The 21,720-nt window shown below is 25.3% G+C and overlaps 1 protein-coding gene across 1 annotated transcript in view; it reads left to right on the top strand.

The window, feature by feature from the left end:
* LOC129957466 (nuclear cap-binding protein subunit 1-like) overlaps positions 1 to 21,720 on the top strand; it is a 38,894-nt gene continuing 17,174 nt past the window's right edge. The window contains exons 1-14 of the mRNA XM_056069780.1: positions 1 to 274; positions 5,112 to 5,206; positions 6,301 to 6,401; positions 7,779 to 7,863; positions 10,637 to 10,708; positions 11,133 to 11,240; positions 12,228 to 12,275; positions 13,684 to 13,757; positions 14,300 to 14,369; positions 15,179 to 15,394; positions 16,484 to 16,584; positions 17,018 to 17,081; positions 18,874 to 18,984; positions 20,235 to 20,299. Of these exons, the coding sequence (XP_055925755.1) occupies positions 235 to 274; positions 5,112 to 5,206; positions 6,301 to 6,401; positions 7,779 to 7,863; positions 10,637 to 10,708; positions 11,133 to 11,240; positions 12,228 to 12,275; positions 13,684 to 13,757; positions 14,300 to 14,369; positions 15,179 to 15,394; positions 16,484 to 16,584; positions 17,018 to 17,081; positions 18,874 to 18,984; positions 20,235 to 20,299 (1,250 nt within the window). The 5' untranslated portion in view covers positions 1 to 234. The remainder of the gene's footprint in view (positions 275 to 5,111; positions 5,207 to 6,300; positions 6,402 to 7,778; positions 7,864 to 10,636; positions 10,709 to 11,132; positions 11,241 to 12,227; positions 12,276 to 13,683; positions 13,758 to 14,299; positions 14,370 to 15,178; positions 15,395 to 16,483; positions 16,585 to 17,017; positions 17,082 to 18,873; positions 18,985 to 20,234; positions 20,300 to 21,720) is intronic.

The raw sequence follows: 21,720 nt of genomic DNA, 5'->3' as shown, positions 1-21,720 counted from the left end.
TATGGATCCAATTTATTGGTCTGTTAGTATCGAGAAATACGTTCACCACGAAATTCATAATGTTTCGGTTCAGTTCTTTCCTTTAGATTCAGTTATTTATTTTGCGTATCCGTAAACGATAATTCTTTAAAGAAGGAACGACACTTCACAACACATCAACTTTTTCCCTTCCATATTCGGAATTTAACTTATATACCGGTTGTCTGTATTTCTCATATATTTTTAAAAACAAGTATGTCAAGCCGACGTCGTAATTATGACGATGATGATGAAGGTTTGTTATTATAAACTTTTTATGATAAATGAAATAGTCCCGATACAATAAGGACGACTTACTCACGAAATTTCACTTTTTGTACAGTGTGGAATTTTTTAAAGTGTTCTGTTTTGAAATTATATTGATCTAATGTACATTTGTACCATAAATATCTCAATTATCATGTTTGCAAATGAAGAAAAGGTGAATCAATTACTAATATGTTGCTGTGATTGATATGAAAGAATTCTTTAATTAATCGGAAATAATAGTGTAAACAAATCGTATTCATAATACGAACAAATTGACAGTAGCAATGACAAAGCTACAAATTTGAAATCCAGAAAAATAACTAAACAGATTATTATATTAACAGATTATTTTCAGAATGATATTTTAATACATTTATATGTTTAAACTGTTAAAAAAACAGTCGAGCATTTATAATGAATTTACTATTGAATAAATTTGCGGCAAGAAATATTTATATAATTTCAATAATATTCGTAGTAATTAATGCAAATCAGGATATAATTGTTATTTTGTGGATAAGTTTGTGTACAATATGTTTATTGCAATATTTTTTTTTCACTCATGTTATTTTTTATCTGCCACTTGATAGTTTTTTACAATTGCAACTGGATGTCAATTTGGAGATTTCATTAGTGAGAGAAGTTACCAAGGTTTTTTTTTTATTAGCTGTAATTGGAAAATACATCCTATGATATTCAAGTTGTTATCATAATGAAAGCTAAAGTGCAATTTTTAAAAGAAGTCACAATATTATAAACTTTTTGCTGTAGAATGCCAATATATATACTGGCATGATATTTAACAAGACTTTTTATTTGCTTCTTAGTTCATTTTCAATTATTAATTCAGCTAAGTTGTATAGGTTTAAAAAAATTATAATTTGGCACCGTACCTTAAACTTTACTTAGCCCCAAGATATGATTTTTGCTCCGAAAGATGCATTTTGGATTGTTTTTAGGAAAATCATTATATATTTTTTTGTATAATTTGTATTTGTTTATATAAAATATTTGCATTGATTTTCTAAAAAAATATGAACAAAAATCTATGTATTTAAATAAAGAATGCAAGTAAAGATGTTAAGTACTTGTGTATTTATTTTTAAGGGCAGGGATCTAAAATAAATAATCCAAACAGGCATTTATCTGGGCATATTTCTCAATTAGCTCTCTTATGAAATACCTACATTGATGCGTATTATAATAAGTCATTTTTATGTATATGTTATATGCATAAGTTTATGTAAAGAAAAATTAGATGCTTTAATAACTTTTTATTTTATCATTTATTTTAAATGAAATGATTTAGAAATTAACTCTTGAATTCTAATGAACAATAATGCTGTTGTCAACTTTTTTATATAGAAAAAAAAATTTATTAATAAAAAAGAATTAACCTTTACTTCAACTGATAATGGAAACTTAAATAAAAAAAATAATAATTGTAATTCTTTTTAAATTCTTTGGTAGGCTAAATTTTAACATTAATCTGGATTTGGATTCTGATAATTCAAAATTTCAATTATCTTACAAATGAATTTGAATGTTTTTTTTTTCCTTCATTTATGTATGTAAATTTTCTTGTAGGACATTTTTTTCATTTTTTAAATTTAGATTTTCTATTATCTCATCATAGTATACAAACTTCGTATTATTTGATACATGTAAAAAACTTAGCTACTCTTCAAGTTGGTTTTGGCTACTCTTCAAGTTAAGTTCAAACTACCTCTTTATATTGTTAAATTGAACTAATATCAAATTCTTTACTTCTCTTAAATTATTTAATTTTAGTCTAAGGAGATATTGGAAGCTGTTCTAATAAGATATTCTATAGGTTGTTAAATTGCCCATTGAGTAGATGAATTTGTTTATCATTTGACTCAAGATATATTGTTAATTTTATCACCAACCTTTTTCCTTTATATATATATTTCAGATGCCTGAGTTTCTCTATTTGCTAGAGTTTGTAATACAAACTGTTTAACTTTTAAGCTTTGGAAATAGTTCTAATAGCCTCTCTGTCTAGTTTGAACTGGAAGTTTCAAAGAAATGACTATATTCTTCATAACCACTATTATTATTTTTTATAATTTGATCAATAATTTAAAAATATTACAAACTTTATGATCTATCTCTCTTTCTCTCTATATATATAATATACATGCATGTATGTGTGTATCTATGCATGCATATATAGATTTTATATACCATGGGTTTGAGATAAAAATTTGATAATCCTTCAAAAATATTTTTATTTATATACGAAATACCCAGAATTGAGTATTTACTCAGGCTTTAAGTAGACACCCCAAAAATATTTATGTACTCACTGGATGTCTACCCATCTTTCACCAAGATATGCAAGGTACATGTAAAAACTTCATTGCCTTTCAACCTTGAATGTTGTTGATGATGCTATGCATAAATATCAACTTTGTAAACAATCAAATGCTTTACTCCTTTTTCAGCATTCCATTCATAGAGGATGTCTTTCAACTAAAGAAATAATGCTTGCTAATTAGATCTACTAAAATTTTTGCAATCACAGGGAAAAAACATCAAAATTTGACTTAATTTTTAATTAATTATAATTTTAATTGAAATTTCAAAAAATCTAATGTTTACACATACACATATTCCCCACCCCCCGGCAAAAAGTATATTTGTGTCAAATTTGGTAGCCCAATAGTCTGGCTTGTAGAGCACCAACATGCACATTCATCTTTATTATATATACAGATAATTAAAAAGTTCAATTTTTAGTGTGTGAAATGTCACTTTTGGCGATCAGCTGGTTCGTCAAGAACATTGGTTATATTCATTTTCATTTAATTTGTATAGACATAACTTCAGGATCGTGAAAAATTATTAGGCATTAAAGTCATATTATTTTGTCTTATATAACTTTTGTTTATTGTGTGCATGAACCTTTTTAAGGGAGGTCGATTCCATGAAATCATAGCACTGTTAAAAATGTAAATCTCCAGTTAATTTACTTTCTAAATTTCATGGTATTGAATTTCGTATTCTTTTATCTGTCATATAAGCTGCACAGATAATAAACAAAACAATGAAAGAAAATCATACAATTAGGTAGTTGATGAAACAATGAAAACAATTTGAACTTCTCGAAAACAATGTAATCCATTGTTGGAAATAAGTCTAACAAAATTTTTTTTTAATTGCCTAAATTTATGAAAAACTCACACAGGTATTAAATTATCATTAAAGAAACAAATTTTGAAATGGTGTGAAATTCATTTTTGTATTTTTTTCAATATTCTTTTTGATCAGTAGTTTTTCCTGTCAAATGTTGCAATATGATCTATTGATAATTCTTTTTTAAACATATGAACCATTGTAAAGAATACACCATTGAAAGCTCAAATTTTCTTATAATACTATTTCAAGAATCTTTTTGTTCTTAATTACTATGGCATCAAACCTAAAAAGGTCAACATTTTTCTTTTAAAAAAAAACATTAGCTTACTTTTGCTAACATTGGGGGGAGGGTGTGTGTGCTTTGATTAATATATCATTCTGTGATCTGAAAATTTCAAAGTGATCATGTATTTGAATACATCTCTTAATTTTTATTACAATTTTAGTATTCAGTTATTCATTTATATTTAATTGCATTTAAAAAATGTTCATCTTTAGTTTTAAAATTGAAAGGCATTTCAATCACTAAGTGTTTTGTAAAGAGACATTAATGAAGATCCCCTAGTAAAGAAGATACATCATGCTAATGTTCATAGGCATTGTTACATGCACAATTGGTAGTTGAAGTCTGACAGCATTGCTAGACAAATATGATCTGAGGGGCCATTTTATTTTGGTCATTTTGTTAGTATTTCTTTGCTTTTAATATAGAGTTGTTTCTTCTTGTCCTTGATCATACAAGCTATCGATAGGTTATTTGTGAAACTTGGGATTGTGTTTAATGAACAATATTTACCAGTAGTCTAAGACATATATCTGGATGTTCATGGTTTTCCCATATTTATTCCATAGATTCTCAATAAGAATGAGTTATGGGATAAAACAAAGTAATAAAACTAAGTAATTTCTAATTCATGTTCATGAGACCAGTTCTGTATTGCTAGCATCAAAATAACTATGTATTTGGTCAGAAACAGTGTTAAAATGTTTCATTTAAAGGCTCTTGAACACAATTTAAGAAGCCTAAAACATTCCAAGGAAGCATTTACACTATGCTGTCATTCTATTTTACTGTTTTGTATTTTCTTTGCCAAATTCTTATAATGGTGTGCATAATTATGCAAGCAGATATCTTTTAGCTATACTGTTTGAACTGCTTTCGATTTCCATGCCTCAAACAATGTATTGTATGGCAAACATGTATTCAGAGAACCTTTGAAATGTTTAAGGTCTGCTGAAATTTCTTATACTATTATTGCTCTATTGTGCCTATTATAAGTTTTTTTTTTGTGCTAAATTAACTATTTATAGTTCTGTATAATTTTATAGTTCATTTTTTAAACTATGAAATTAAAAAATCAACTATGCTCATATGGAAGCAGCAATTTGGTGTAAAATAACTTTCAAAAAGGAAATAGTATTTTAATCAAATTGAAATGTATATTTACTAAGGCTTGCTGTAATATGTAATTTTACAGAAATTTCCGTAAATTTATGAATATTTTTTTCTTAGTATTTTCACTAACAATCAGAATTCAATTGCTTTTTGTGTGTTGACTATTGTTCTTTTTATATTTTTTTTCATCTTTAAATTCCTTTATATATTTTTGTGTATTGAAATAAAAATATTAAGCATTTTTTGTTTTATTTTTTAATACTAGATAATTATCCAAGTAGAAAAAGAAGACGTTTTAGTGCAGAACCCAAAGAAATTGAAGATAGATTGGAATCTCTTATTGTACGAGTTGGGGATAAGGTATGAAAAATCATGGCATTAAAATAAATTAATAAATATAAAGGAGCTCTTGAGATAAATAAGTATTAATAGTTCTAAGCTATTTTACTTTAATTTTTTTCTGAAGTTATTATGTATTTAGTTTAGGCATTCTTAAAACGTTGATTTCAATTCAAGTGATGCTGTATACATAAGATTTGATAAGTTTTTCTTTAAAAACTTGTATTGGCTTATTTTTTATAATATTTGAGTTGAAGTGTGTATATAAATTATTTAAAAAATTCCTTAAAAGTTTTTAAATTAATAGATTTAATTGGTTTTTCCAAATTTTGTTTGCTATTATTTCTTCATTTCCATGGTTTATTTTTATACTTTGTGTTGTTATGCTGTGAGGGGAAAATGTGTTTGCTTTGAGTCACTGATTTGTTTTCAACCAAAATATGGTTACAATTGAAGAACTTTTATGACTTTTTACTACCTTTCTTTTAGCTGAATTAAATTGATCATTAGAAGTACTTATTGAAGTAAATAATAGAAACTATTTTTATTTTCAATTATTTGTTACATAATTCTTTTAACCATATCAATCAAATGCAAAGTGGTTTTTTTTATGTATAAGGAGAAATTTGGATTATATCAAATGATTTTAAAAAATGTCCGAAATGACTTTATTTTTATAGAATGAGCAAATCATCTAGAATTATTTTTATAACTTAATATGCATTCATGACTTCTGTGTGGATCCTAACTATCAAAAATTCTCATTGCTTTTTTTGCATTCATAAAATATTTTTGACAAATAATTTTATGCAAACAATGAGTAAAGCCAAAACAAGTGTTTTGAGGTGAATAAATGTTAATAATATATAATGATAAAAAAATGATAAACAAAAATGTTTGTTGAATTCATATTAATTAAACTGTGTGTCTTTTATTTTTTCTAGTAGCTATGGTAATTTAAATGACATAAATTCTCAAAAGGTAACAATTGTATTTAATTGTGCTTTGTTTTCATATATCTTGATTTTTCTTTTATCCTAGTGTAAAATAAATATTCGAACAAATATTTGAGTTTTCTCTATATTTGACTATAAAATTGTTTTATTTTTTTCCAGAGTACGTCTTCTTTAGAAAGCAACTTGGAAGGTCTTGCAAGTGTTTTGGAAGCTGATCTTCCAAGTTACAAAGCAAAGATTATGAGGATATTGGGGGAATGGTAATTTTGTATTTATTTTGATGCGTTTTTATTGTATTAGGTTTTGTTTTCTTTTATGCTTATTGTAAGATTTCTCAAACTATGATATAGTTTAATAATTCTTTATGAAATCAACCAATTAAAATGAATTAATAATAATTTTTTAAACCAATGTTTTTACTTATTTGTTGTCCTTAACTTTTAAATAAAAATGGTGATGTCTCATTTTCTTTTTTAACTATTGATTTCAGAAATATGAATGCTTGAAAATTTTACAAGATTTAATAGATTAGATTATGAAAATTTTACATTTTCATAATATCATCAACAAGTTTCTGTGTTTATGTGAATTTTTTTTAAGTAGGTTGAGTTGTTTAGTTTGAAGGATTATTTAGATGAATGAAATACTTTAGTACAAGTTTTCTTTAAATATTTTATTACATTACTTGATAATAAACTATTTACATCTTTATTATACTTTATTGTAGTACTTGATAATAATTGAGTTACACTTTAAATATTCAATATTGTTTACTTTCTGTTGATGCCGTTAATGATCAATATTTGAAACAAATATATACTTTTCAACCTCTTGATTTCTTGATATTTCCCTTTGTAGTAAGTAATGAATGGATTTATGATAGCTGTAAAGGTGTTCCATTAAAACTTTGGAATGGAATAAATTAAAAATGGAATTTAAATTAATTTTAATGAACAAATTAAAATTACTACATTTTTCATTTTTATTGATCATCAAATTCTCATATAGAAAAAATGAGCAAAATGCATGAAACTTTCCGAGTGGAACAGTAAGCTAATTTGATAAAAAATGAAAATGTAATTTTAATAAGTAATTTCAGCAAATGCTGCAGCCCTAATGGACCATTTGCTACCAGTTAATTGAACATAGATAGCCACTACTCTGAAATAGCAGCGCTATTTATTGCTCTATTGAAGGGGAAAAATTCATTCCAAATAGATTTATTTTGTGGTATTGCTTTTTTGTTAACTTTTTTTGCTTTGATCAGTTTCCATATTTATTAAATTAAAATATATAGTTGTTAGGCATGATAATCTTTATTGTAAATTTCTATTAATGGTGTATATCTAAACATCTGTTGCTATTGGAAATTAATTTATCTTCCATAATATATGATACATGTCAGAGCGAAGTTAATAAGTAATTTATAATTATATGTATAATATTAGATGACATTTCCCAATACTTTCTTTCTTCATTCTTATAGATCAAGAAAAATTCAGTTCTCTTTTAATTTTCCTTCTAAATGAATGATTAACTTTTTATATAGATTTTTTTGATATTTTAAATTATATACATTGACAAACATTTTAAATCTAACGAATTTTATATATTTTTATTTTGTGTTCTTTGCTCAGTGTTACAAGATTGCCTGAGAAAACAACAATCTACACTACTTTAGTTGGTCTTTTAAATGTTAGAAACTACAATTTTGGTGGGGAAGTAAGTAGGTCATTTATAAAAGTTTTACTGTGACATTTTTTTATGCATTTATTTAATTTATTTAATACTATTAAACTTTAAGTTCATCATCACAAATAAGTGAGAAAATTTTTTCAAATTTTACTCATTCTACATTGAAAATCTATTATTTCAACTTTCTTGTAAAAGAAATTCTCATTTTTTTTTAAAATCAGATATTTAAAAAATACTTTGCTTTAGAAGTTCTTCCAGTTTTAAAATACTTTTTGAAACATTACTGATTTTACTAATTAAATATGCAGATAAGCTAAATTTATATTTTTATACCAATATTTGGTTGGCAAATCAAAGTCTAAAATATTGAATTTGTGACTTAAATGTTCATAAGATCCTTGACAAAAGATATTTGATCCTTTTATCCCAAAGTAAACACTGCACTAATGAAAAAATGTTTTTGCGAAATATGATACCTCTAATTAAGTGAAATTTTATGAAATCATTATAAAGCTGCTAATATTATAAAAGGTTTCCCAATTGAAAAAAGTGAAGAATTAAATTTATTTAAAGTACTCCTCATTCTTCTCATGCATAATTTTTTTTTTCTTTTTTAAATGAAGGTACTAGCAATCTGTGGTGACCAGCTGGTTTGCCAAGATTAATATTTGCTAAATTTTTTAATTAAATATTTTATGTAATTTGGTCTCTTAATGACTTCACCAATAAACACTTTTAAACTTCAAATTTTGATAACCATAACATGCTATTATAGAAGCCTTACACCATTCTGCCTTATTATACTATGTATCTCCCTAATGTTCTGTCAGCTCCTGTAATATTTGAACTTGAAATTAAAGTAGAAGTGATTAAACTTCAATTAGTACAAAAAACATTTTTTTTAAAAACTAAACATTAAAATATGTATATATACATATATAAAAGAGAGCATAATCATTTGGCATTGGAATCTTATATGCACTGCTGAATAATTTTCATGATTTTTTGCAATATTTCAAAAATTATTCAATAAAAAATTCTCTGATTCAATTTCAGTTTTCAGTTTTGCTTTCAGAAAGATTTAAATGATTTAAATAATAATTTATTTTGTTTCAGTCAATAAATATACTTAAAAAAATTTAAAGTCTAAATTTTATAGCGTCTTGTGGTCCTAAGGAATCATATTCTGCTAAATATTCTTGACACTTCAGTTAAAACAAAACAAAACATTTTTCTGTTTTCTGTGATCAAATTTTATATAGTCTTTCTATCTTGTTAACTGTGTTCGGTAAAATAATCTTGACAATGACAATCTAATATTTCTTCTGCAATCAAATCTGATGCATTTACAAAGCTTTGAATATCATTATTTTGCACCATTCAGTGTTGGAGAAACTGTGGACACGATAGAAATATTTTCATTTGGACTGTCCATAAGCAATCTGAAATCATGCATTTTTATAGAATAGAGATATTTAAATTTTCATAACCCAATCAGTTTTAGTCAAAAAGAGTGGATCATTTTTTATATAAATATTAGTATCTTAAGAATATTCAATTAAACATGACTCGCACAAAACAAAATCTGTATAAAAATTTAAAATTATTAATTTAGCAGAACATTTATTGATTCAAGCTACATAAAGTATAATTATTTGCTTCATTTTTTTTATAAATTAGATGTATATACATATTACTGAAGTTTTAAAAATTATATGCTGATCTGTTATTGTGCATATGCTGTATATGTTAAACTATGTGTGCCTTAAATAAAATGAATTAATTATATAAATGTTTTAAAAGATCATAGAAGACTTTTTCCTGCATTTACTTTATTAAAATTATCACATTTTATATTTATTTCATTTCATATAAACAAGTGCTGAAAATTACACTTTCCAATTTTAGCTTGTAGTAAGAGGTAACTTAATCTTTTAATTTTAGCTATTGTTAATATGATGGCTACAGGTTGATGAAAGTTAATTTTTTCTATGTATGCATATTGTGCTTATTGCATTTTATTTTTATTTTGTAAGAAATAAATTATTGGAAAGGTTGGTTAAAATATTATCATTGAAAAGATGATATTTGTTAACTTTAAGGTAATACAAAACAAAAATGACTTTTATAATATTTTCAGAAGTTATCATGAAGAAATGCAAAAATTTCATTTAATTTAAAATTCTAAAAATTGCTCTGATGTGCTCATTTTGATCCTCCAAACTATGTGTATGCTAAAAATTAGTAGCTCTAGATCAAATAGACTGGTCTGTTGAGTGCCAATATATACATGCATGTACATACATTTTTATTATAAATAAAGATTTGCAAAAAGAGAGTTTAACTATCATTTTTCTTTAACACCTTGAAAAGCTAGAGTTATAGAAATTTGACACAATTTTGTGATTTGACACCATTTTAATATTTACAGCACTCAATTGATTTGATTTAATTTTGTTTCCATATAATGTAATCCCCTGTTAGTGAATAAGAGATAATCTCATAATATGTATAATAATAATTATGAATGAAATGTTAATATTAAAAATATAATTAAAATAAAACAATCCTATTCTCTGTACACTAATAAAAGTTCTTTTAAAAACAATTTTTATTAAAATAATGACTGTGTCTGTATATTTGCTTTACTGTTGGTAATATAACTGTTTTGAAATTTAATTACTTTCTTGTTTTATTCCTTTAGATTTTTATTGAAAATAGATACTTTGCAGTATAATTATATTGATTTCTGTAAATATAATAGATAATTTTAAATGAAATTAAAAAAAAATTCTTTCAGTTTGTGGAGTTGTTGGTTAAAAGTCTTAGAGAGGCTCTAAAATCCAGAAAATTTGAAGATGCCCGAGTAACGGTAAGTTATTTCCCCCTTAAATGTTTCAACTAATAAATATCTTCAAAATCTTCATGCCGTTTGATGATGTAAATACAAGAATAATTATACTACATTGAGAATAGAGATTTAAATTTAGGTACAAAGGTTGGAACAAAAGTAATTAAAAGTACTATATAAACTTAGAAGCAAATGAATGTGTTATATTTATCAGTAATCAAACTGTTATTTCTGATTATATGCCGATCATAGTAATTTTCAGTAGAGTTGTCTATTAAATGAAAAGGGATTTCCTGCATCTGAAAGATGCAGTTTCCACATTTACATTCTTTCATATGCATATTTATAGTTTTTGATAATATTTTAAAACAATGTAATATAAATATTTTTTCTTTCTTTTTTTTTCTTTTCTTTTTCTTTTTTTTTTTTTTTTTCTTTTCTTTAGGTGAGATTTCTTGCTGATTTAGTAAACTGCCATGTTATATCTGCTGGCTCTATGATAAATTTTCTTCAGACTTTAGCTGATGTTAGTGGTGAAACTGGAATTCCTCAAGTAAGTCTACTTACATTTGCTGAACTTTAATAACAGATGTTGAGTGTCAATCCATTCCATAGAACCCAGAAAATTGCACATATTTTCATTACCTTGAGCTTTTAGTAAAGATCTAGATATATTGAAATAAACAAAAATAAAGACTGTTAAAAAAAGATCTTACAGTTAGAATTGCATAATTATGTAGAACAGCATATTTTTACAATTTTGATATTATAAGTGTATTACAACATTTATTTTTTTTATTTTCATGAATTATTTTTTTATAAAAAAGTTTTTTAATAATTTAGTTTCCAAGCAAATTAGTAATTTTTGATAGAGTTTTGATAATTTCTAACTAAAATTTTTTTTGTTTGTGAACAAAATATTGTTAGCAGTAATTTTACAAATTTAATGAATTCTAATTATTCAAAAGCATGAAAAAGCCTAAAAGCACAATCATTTTTTTTGTAGTTATACCTTTAAGTAAAAAAATATATGCTGGCTTATAATATACAAATGCCTTTATTTACAGTAATGTTTTCGTATTACAAGTTTTAGGGATTCAGTTAAAGATTATTACATAAAAATTTAATACGAGTTTTAAATTTAAATATATATTTAACTCATTTCATGATTGTAAATATGTTATTTTGTAATCCTTCACTTCATAAAATGTGAAGGGCTTTAAAATTTTGCACATTTATGAATTCATCACAACTACACAGTACTTTAATATTCCCAAAGCTTAATTATCAGTGAATTGTTTCAGTGGTGAAAGCAAAAAGTGCAGTGGATAAAAAGGTGACACCTGATAGCAAATTTGATAGAAAAACGCTTTAATTTAAAAAATAATTATAAATTTAAGCCTAAAATATAAAAAAATGCTTAAATTATAAGAATTTTCTTAAAGAACTTATAAAAATATGTTTAAAAAAAGTATTTCTAATAAATTAATTAAAAATTTTCCTACATCTTAAATTTAATGTATGATGTAATTCATTTCAGGTCCGTGCTGATTTTTATGTGTATACTGTTTTATGTGCCCTACCTTGGGTGAGTTTTTTATATCCAATGTATGAAAATAGTCATTTATTACACAATTATTTCCTGCCTTCTTTGAAACTCAACTTTCTTTCATATTATAATATTATCTGCTTGCTTATTTAAAATACATAATATATTTATAAATAATCACCTTTTAAATGGTAAATTTTTATTGTTTTCTTGTATGATATATATTTTACTTTTCATATGTTCGGAATATTGTATTGCATCAATGATGAGTAAACTACTACTTTTGAGCCTGATATAATCCCATTAGGGGTACTATCCTGCCAATTGCAGATTTTAAAATAGAAATTGTGTGGTCATTAAAATACTGTATACTACATGTATAACAAAATATAGTTTCACAGCTTCATTCATTACATTGATATTAATCCCTTAACTGCTTACAAGGTCTTGAGTGATTCACTCCCCAAGTCACTTTGTTCCTATATGATGCACTTTCACTATCATCTTTAAAGTTTCTTTGTTAGATGAACTCCTATTCAGAGTAATTTTCTGGTTCATGAATATGGATATATTTATGCGGCTTTCTTTCTTATAATAATATTAAATAAACAATTGGGATTTGGATATATCTACAACAAACATATATATATATATATATATATATATATATATATATATATATATATATATATATATATATATATATATATATATATATATATATATATATATATGCAGGTCAGTATGCTAAAGATAATGTTGGATTTTACTTCAATTTAATTTTCCATGGGAGATGATGATTTATATACAGGAATCACAGTGAAATGTTCTTTTCCCCTGAGACGCAAGAGAGAAATGTGAGAAGTTTTTCCCTTAATGATTTTATTGAAAGACTCTTATAGGGATTTCTTTGACACATATGAATTTAGGAAAGATATCTCGGGTATCTTTGAAAGAAATGTTGTGGGCCTTAGGGACTTTTATTCCTGCTCATGAGAACTGTATTGTCATCAATTATTTAGAGTGTTTGTTAGAAATAAAGATATAGTATTTAGACCAGGTAGTAAGAGAAAGAATAAAGAAAGAGATTAGAATAAAGTAATATGGACTAATTTAATTAAATTTGAATAATAAGATATATATAATATGCACTATGAGAGTCCTTACTTATTTTGTTCCTATTTTTCCTATTCCATTATATAGTTATTTCTTGCCTCATATATGGAATATTTCATAAGACACTTTATAGCAAGTTTACTATTTTACTTTTGAATGAATTTTAATTGTAATGAAGTAAAATCAATTAGCTTCTTAATGTTCTAATAATAAAAACTTTTTAAAAAAGTATTTGAGTATAAACATATCAGTAATTTGTTTTAATTTTCCAATATTAATCATTTTTATTTTATTGAATTTTGCTTTATACAAAATTATAATATTTTTATAGGTGGGTCGTGAACTATATGAAAAGAAAGACAATGAACTCGATCATTTACTTCGAATGATTGATGATTATATTAGGTATATTTCTCTTTTTTTTTTTTTTAAATGATAGTGTTTTATATTGGCATATTATCTGTATGTTGTATGACTTTTATTGAGTTTTGTATGTTATATTAGTTTTGTTATTATGCACAGAATGTAATGTTCTGTCGAACTTAGAGCTATCGAATTTGGCATATAGTTCTTGAATAGTAGGTGCTGTTTGAGAAAGGAATAGTTTTTTTAATTTTTTTCAAAAGCTATTCTGATTGAAAATAATATACTTTCTATTCCAAATAAATTCAGATATTAATTTTACTGTGATTCATTTAAAATACTGTGTTATGTGTTAAATAAAAAAATCTAATCACCATAAATAAATTGTGTATGTGTTATACAAAGAGTGCAGTGGCAGATGCATTCAAACCAGAAGAAGACGAGTGCCAAATTAATTCTAAAATATTAGCATGTTACAAAATTTCAGATAGGAAGCTCAGAATTTCAGGAAATTTTGTTTGACCTGCTTTTATGTAAATAATAATATAAAAGTTTCCTTTTTTTTTTTTTTTTTTTTTTTTTAGCAAGCGCCATAAAGTCCACTTACCATCTTTAAAAGTTTGGCAGAGCAGTATACCTCATGTTCAAGAAGAGGTATGCTATATTTAACATCAGCAATCTTTTCTTTATACAGAAAAAGTTAATGAATATTATCATTTATAAAATGTGCAAAATGTTTTTTGCTGAAATTAAATATGCATTTTAATATTAACTTTATGAATATTTTATTTGAATTAATTCTTCTTATTGGTGTATATATAATATAAATAATATAGGTTTTTTTTTTTTTGTACATTTTATACTGACTTGGTTGTAAAGTTTTAGCTTTGTAATTAGGATTTGATTGTTTTTACCTTTCACTGTGCATATTGAGTTAATGAATATTTAAATCTGTGGAGGTTGAAGTATCCTTTCGTTTATACTATTTAAAAAGGCCGTTAATTGGTGGTATTTCAAATATTATCCTAGAGAGACAATGAAACTGCTTCTAAACTTTTTGACCTTTAGTAATTTATCTTTTGTAGATTTTTAATAGATAATTTATTCTTTGGTAATGGTGCAGTGACTTTTAATTTTTAAAAAAAAGCTATTTTTGTTGGAAATATGCTTTTTTTCTTTACATGATATGACACTTTTCTTCATATAAATACATATATTATTTTTGTCATGATTTTTAAAAATATTGTCAAGCTTTTAGCAGAAAAATAATTTCTAACATCTGAAAAAAAAAATCATAATTTGAATCTCATTAAAATGGAGAGAATTTTTCAATATCCAAGGACTTAGATTATTATCTTTTTAGAAATTATCATCAAATTAATCGATTTTCATAGCTGTTAAAATTGAATTCCTGACATTCGCTGACTTTTATTAGTAACCACTTATCATTTCTAATTTCACAGTACCTGGACTGCTTATGGGCCCAAATTAACAAGTTGCGCTCAGACAAATGGATGGAGCACCACATATTAAGGCCTTACCTTGCCTTTGATGGTGTTTTGTGTGAGGCCCTCCAACACAGTATTCCAACCATGGTGCCTCCTCCTCATCAAGATGGATGTTCCTATCCCTTCCCAAGTGTTGTGTTCAGACTTTTTGACTATACAGATTGTCCGGAGGTAAAAATACATTTGTTTTAATTTGTATTTCTTTAAATGAATTTTAAATCAACTGAAGAGTTTTTGATGCGAAATATGAGTCCTAACAAATTAAAGAGCTAGGTAGTTAGCTACACAAAAATTGGAAGAAAAAAAACACATTTATATTAATAATGTTTAATATATTATTTAATGATGATAATTATTACATGTATATGAGTAATTATTATGCAACAATCCAATTTTTTGAAAGCAATCAAAATAGGAGTGAAAATCCATCAATTTCCTTCAAATTTTCTTGCATTCTGAGATTCTGCATTCCTGCTTTCTTTTCTGAAGTCCACTGAGCATTATGCAAATATAGACGAGTAATTGCAAAAAATATTTTCACTTAAATATTATCAAAATACACATATATCATATTGTTATGTTGATGCATTGTAGCATGTTTACAGGAAAAGCAAGAAAAGAAAAAAAAAAGATTCCTCAATTTTTCTTTAAGAAAATTTAATGAATGAATGAAAAGAGCCAAATGAAATGTAGGAGAAAAATGCTGCAACAAATGAAAAGACAGAAAAATAATCAGATCAATGATTTCAAAAACAAATTTTGGAAGATTATTAGGCATAAAAATGATAAAGAAGTATTTAGAAAAATGATATTACTAAATTAACATCTTTTAAACCAAAGACTAAAAAATAATTGTCATTGAAGGGAATAAATTTTGGGTGAAATCATTCAAATCAATCATGGATTTCTGGTACTTGTAACAATTTTTTTTTCACTGAAATGAGCTTTGATCTTATTGAGAAGATTGACTTCTGCATAAAATCAAATATGTGTACAGATTTAGACATTAGAAAAACCTTGTGAGCTTTTTAAAAAAGGCTTTATTTTGTACCCCCTTTCAGCCAGAGATCTTGTGATGCCAAGCCTTCAATCCATGCCTGATTAAATAACATAAATTTTATTCTTTTATCTTTACCTAAGCGAGGAAAATAATTCTTAATTTTCTGTATGTAAAATTTTGCTTTTTAAATTCATTTTTTTTTTTTTTTTTTAGTTTCAGTTTAGAAACAGATTAATGCATGTTTGCATTTTCAATTTTAGGGTGGTCCTGTCTTACCTGGTGCTCATTCAATTGAGAGGTTTTTAATTGAAGAGCAAATTAGAAGAATTATTCAACAACAGTATCTTAATCGAAAGGAATGGTATGTAAAAGTTTGTAAGGTTTTTATTCATAAAAGAACCTAAATGAGGGTTTTATGAAATATAATTTCTCTACCTGAAAAATTCTCAGGTGATTTTGATGATTTTCCATCTTTTTTTATATTTTAAAATTAAGCCCTCATTTAACTTTACTTCATAGTTCCAGATGCAATAGTAACACTAATAATGTAGATGCTATGTACAGTTAAAATATCTTGATTTGAATGTGTATGTAATGAGTTTTTCTCGTTTCTTTCAGTAAGATAATAAAATCCTTTAATAAAAATAAGCAGTATATGTAAAATAATGCAATAAATTAGCATTTTTTTAAATCTTTGAAATGATTATTTATTTTATAAATGTTTATTAATTGAAATGCATAAAATAATGTATTCCTTACTTTTATTCAAAATTAATATTATTTCATTTTTTCAGTGCTGCTGTTCTGCTCAGCTACCCTGGGAAACATAAAATTCCATTGGAATATGTAATTGTTGAGGTGAGTTTTATTATTTTTTTATAAATATATATATTTTTAACTTTTTAGCTAAGTTTTATGAACTTTAGCTTAATGATTTTAGTTGAAGATTGTAGAGAATTTATATTTTCCTTTGTAAAATATCTAAACTTTGGCAATTACTTGGTCAAATGATTTGAATTCAAAGTTTAATCTTAAGGGTTACTAGGGGACTTTATTTTTAAGTAATGTATAACCAGAAAGTACAAATATTATTCTTTATATTTCTGACCTCTAATAAGTTATTCCTAGTTAAGCAATATAAGGGCTAGCAGGATTAATAGATCTATTTCTTTTTTCTCTCTTTCTTTCTTTCTTTTTTTTTTTTTTTTGAAATCAATTATTTTACAATACATACATGTACACACTGTTTTCAACTTATGTTCCTTTATAAAAGACAACGGAGGTTGATGCAATGTATAAAAGAAGTGTGTAAAGATGCATATTTATTTGCAATTTATAAATATTACATTACTTTTCGATTTATTCAACGAGCACATTAAGACAGTTACTAATATTGAAGTTTTGTGTGCCTACATAATGAAAGTTGACTGCCTGTGAAATTAGCCGAGATGATCTATACCTTTCATTTCTTCATCATATCAAATTGGCAGGACAAAAAAATATAATGACAAATATCTTATACATTTTTCTTTTGAAATTGAGGGTTTTTCCAATGTGCATTATCCCCTGGCTAGTCAAGGTCACTGCATATCATTTGAATATTTGCAGGGCTATCTCTGGGACAGGTTTTAGAACAGTAAATGACGTTGGAACACAAATCTCATACAAGAGGAAGTGTGAATAGTAACACTATGTAAATTGGAAAGATGATCAGTGTGCACTGTACACAAACCTAAACTTTCTTAATTCCTGAATAATCTTTTACAAACTTTGCCTGTTTCTTTCTGAAGACCTGATTTCTTACCATATGTAATAAGTTTGAACTCTGCAATATGATAGAGTTCTTGCAAAATAATTAATTTTTCATAGCTCAAAAAAGTTTTGATTTCGAGGAATTAGCGATTCTGTCATTATCGTTGACCTCTATAATAAACGTTGAAAGCATTGTAACGGTCTGGTCAATTTCAAGCTGTATTTAAAAAGTATATAAAATCGTTTGTCACTGAGAAAAAAGTGAATATACCAAGCTCTACTAAAGCTGCTGATTTTTTTCCAGTTATACAAACAAGCAAAGGAAAATGTACTGCTATTCACACTTGATAAAATATTTAAAAATGGATTCAAACAGGAATAGTAAACATTGATAAAACTATTTACATAAATATAAATTAAATACGAATTTGTTCCTAATAGTGACCCTAATTTGTAAGAAGTCACTCAATCAATCTTTGGTATTCGTCTATGATATGTGAATTTAAAAGTTTGATATGATTTAATACCAGCTTTTTTTAAAGTTTCATACTTAATTTTGATACTTGTTTACTATCGCTTCCATGTGATTTTGTTGGCTTACTCTTTCCTGGAAAAAAAATTGCCAAACTTGGCCAGCATATTTGTGATTGTATATTCAATACCTTAATTTGAAAGAAGCAGTACCTAGTGCTCTCATATTTTATTTGAAATTTAATTTAAATATTGCTATTTTTAACTTATATAGCATGTGTGTGTTAAATTTGTGTTGCATGTTTTCAACAATAAGTTAGTATCTTTAAGTTTAAATACAATTTGCTGCTTTTTTTCTTTAATATATATTTTATATAAAACAATTGTAATAGAAAGTTATACAATGTTTTTCATTACATTTTATTAGGTTATGTTATCTGAATTATTCAAACTTCCTGTGGTAACCTTCCCAGAAATTTGTTTGGGGTCTCTGTTCTTAGAGCTATGCAAACTTCAGCCAAGTACAATGCCACAGGTGGTATCCTTTTACAGTACTGAATTATTATTAAAATTTCTGGTACCTTGCTTCAATTTTATTATTTTATTGTATAAAGAACTCTAATCATAAAGCAATAGTTTTACATTATTTAAACTTGTTTCTTTTAATCATTGCAAGGTATCATTATTATGCATATTTCCTTTGGAGCTGCAGATAAACTTGGAAAAAAATCTGGGTAGAATGAAATTAAATAATTTTTTTGTCATTATGATTATGTAGAAATTTTGTTTGGAATATTTATGAATAACTTTGGTATAATAATCAGTTATTATTTTTTTAAAAAATGATTTTCATTTAGTGGACTATAAATATGATAATTTTAAAACTAGGCTTTTCTTTTTGTGACTGATTTCTAATAAATTTCTTTTAGGGTACAATGAATGTTCAAATTAGGGTTGCACGATTGAGTTCTTGCTTAGAAACTAAGAACTCAATAATTGTGCAATCCTGTAATAATTTTCTTTTGTTTGCAAAAAAATATCAGCCATGTATTCTGACATTTTTTCATGTTTTAGTATGAAATAAAAAGTATTAAATTATTATAAAAGCTTGAATTGCCTCATATGTTTTAAAATATAATCTTAAAATTTGTTTTCCCAGAATTTTTAAATTGATATTTTATTTCTTTCTAAAATTTTGCATGTGCGACATGGTTCAATTTGCCTCACATTTTGAGTTATGCAATTTTTCTTTTAAATATTTAGGGAAATAATAATAATAATGCATGATGGCCTGAATACAAAAAGATTTTAATAAATAATTTATTTATACAAATGACATCAATACATGTGTATACAATATAGAGGGAAAAGTTTCAGAGTATTTGCTAAAAATGTAATGGTCAGAAAGTATTTTAAAGGATAACATCATAAAACTTCATTTTGCAAAGATGCTAAAGAATATACTTAAAATGCTTATATTGAGTGAACTGATTAAGATATAATACATATATATATATATAATATACGATTAATAATAATCTATTTGTTAAAGAAATATTAAAATGAAAAAAATGTCATAACTTTGATTGATTTTTCACATTTTCAATGTATACCTTTTAGCCTTAAAAGGGACACCAGATACAACAATTGATTAAATTATAATTCAAGCATTTATTAATTTCTTTCAGCAAAAGATTTTAATCACATTATCTTCTTATGCTATATTTTCACTTGTTTGTGTCATTTAGCTTTGAAATGTTTATTATTTATCCTTAATGCATCTGTAAGCTTGCACAAGCTGTGGAGCTAATGTATGAGAGGCTGGATACAATGAATATTGATTGTGCAAACAGGTAAATATATTTTTCATTCCAAATACTGGTTAACTTTTTTTTTTTTTTTTTTTGCATCCCAATGATCGAAACTTTGGAATTATTACAAACACGTAATTATCTTAACTTTATGCATATTTTTCAGTTTGCCTGATAACATAATGTATATTAGCCACTAAATAAAAATTCCTCTCATATGGCATTTAGCTACATGCTTAAGTATTTGTTTTTGGGAAAATTGTTTATTTTGAAATCTCTTTGCCATCAGTAATGATATATTACATATAATGGATAATTTTTGGGGGGATAGTTGGATATATCTTTTTAGAATGTATCTCTTCATGTTTTGTTGTGATTACTTGTTTGAAATTGGTTTATGCGTATTTTGTCAGTCATGTTGCTTGACCTGTCTACCACAATTAAATAAGTAATATCAAAATTCAAATAGATTATTTAAAATTCAAACATATTCAGGAAAAAAATTTAATAGCATTTTGAAATCACCATATGACATTATGGAAGGCACAAGCTATGGAATTTAGGTTCAAGAAGAGATTTGATATGTTGATAGTATACTTTTTAGGATGTTCATTCATTAAATTGTTAAAGCTTTCAGCATAGTTTATAAATAAGCAAATTGGCATTACTGTTCAGAGGTGAAACAGCATGGTGGTAGTGTAAAGGATTGCTGACAAGGAGATCTGGGTTTAATTTTAGATAAGACTATATTTTAAAAAAATCTAAATTATTTTAAAGTAATTTAACAGTTTATGAATATTTTAATTCATATTTTACAGATTTATTTTTTATTTCAGAAAATAATATTCACTCGTATGAACTTAAATTATAATTACAATTTAATTTAACTGACAGGTGAACAACATGCCAAGCATGCATGATTATATTATTAAAATTGGCAATGACAATTAAAGATGAAACATTGATTCCATTTTTATACAGTTTTGTCAAGAATTTATTTTATTTGATCAAATAAATTGAATTTTACACATTAACTTTTGAAGATTTTTTTAACTGTCTACAAAGGTAAACATCACTAGATTCATTTAGTCCAATAACAGCTGATCTCTAATATTGCCTGTTGATTAATAAATTCAAGACCATATTATTAGGTATTTATCAAACTATCAGCTTCTTATTGTCATTTCCAAAGAAAAAATCATTGTTGTATAATTAGAATCAAGAATTAGTTATTAAAACAATTTAAGGTATTAGAGATAATCATAATTTAAAATTTTTATAAAGGATTCTTTATTATTATTTACCAGTTTAAGAAAATATTAATATTTTAGCTTTAATGCAACTATTCTATGAATGAACGATTTTTTTTTTTTTTTTTTTTTTGCATAAAAACCTATTTATAATAATTAAAATATTTTTAAATTTGAATTTAATTTGAAATTTTTTTCCAAGATTAAACCGTG

The sequence above is a fragment of the Argiope bruennichi genome, chromosome 11 (genome assembly GCF_947563725.1).
Source record: "Argiope bruennichi chromosome 11, qqArgBrue1.1, whole genome shotgun sequence".
NCBI classification, from domain to species: Eukaryota; Metazoa; Arthropoda; class Arachnida; order Araneae; family Araneidae; genus Argiope; species Argiope bruennichi.
This window is presented reverse-complemented; position numbering and strand designations above follow the sequence as displayed.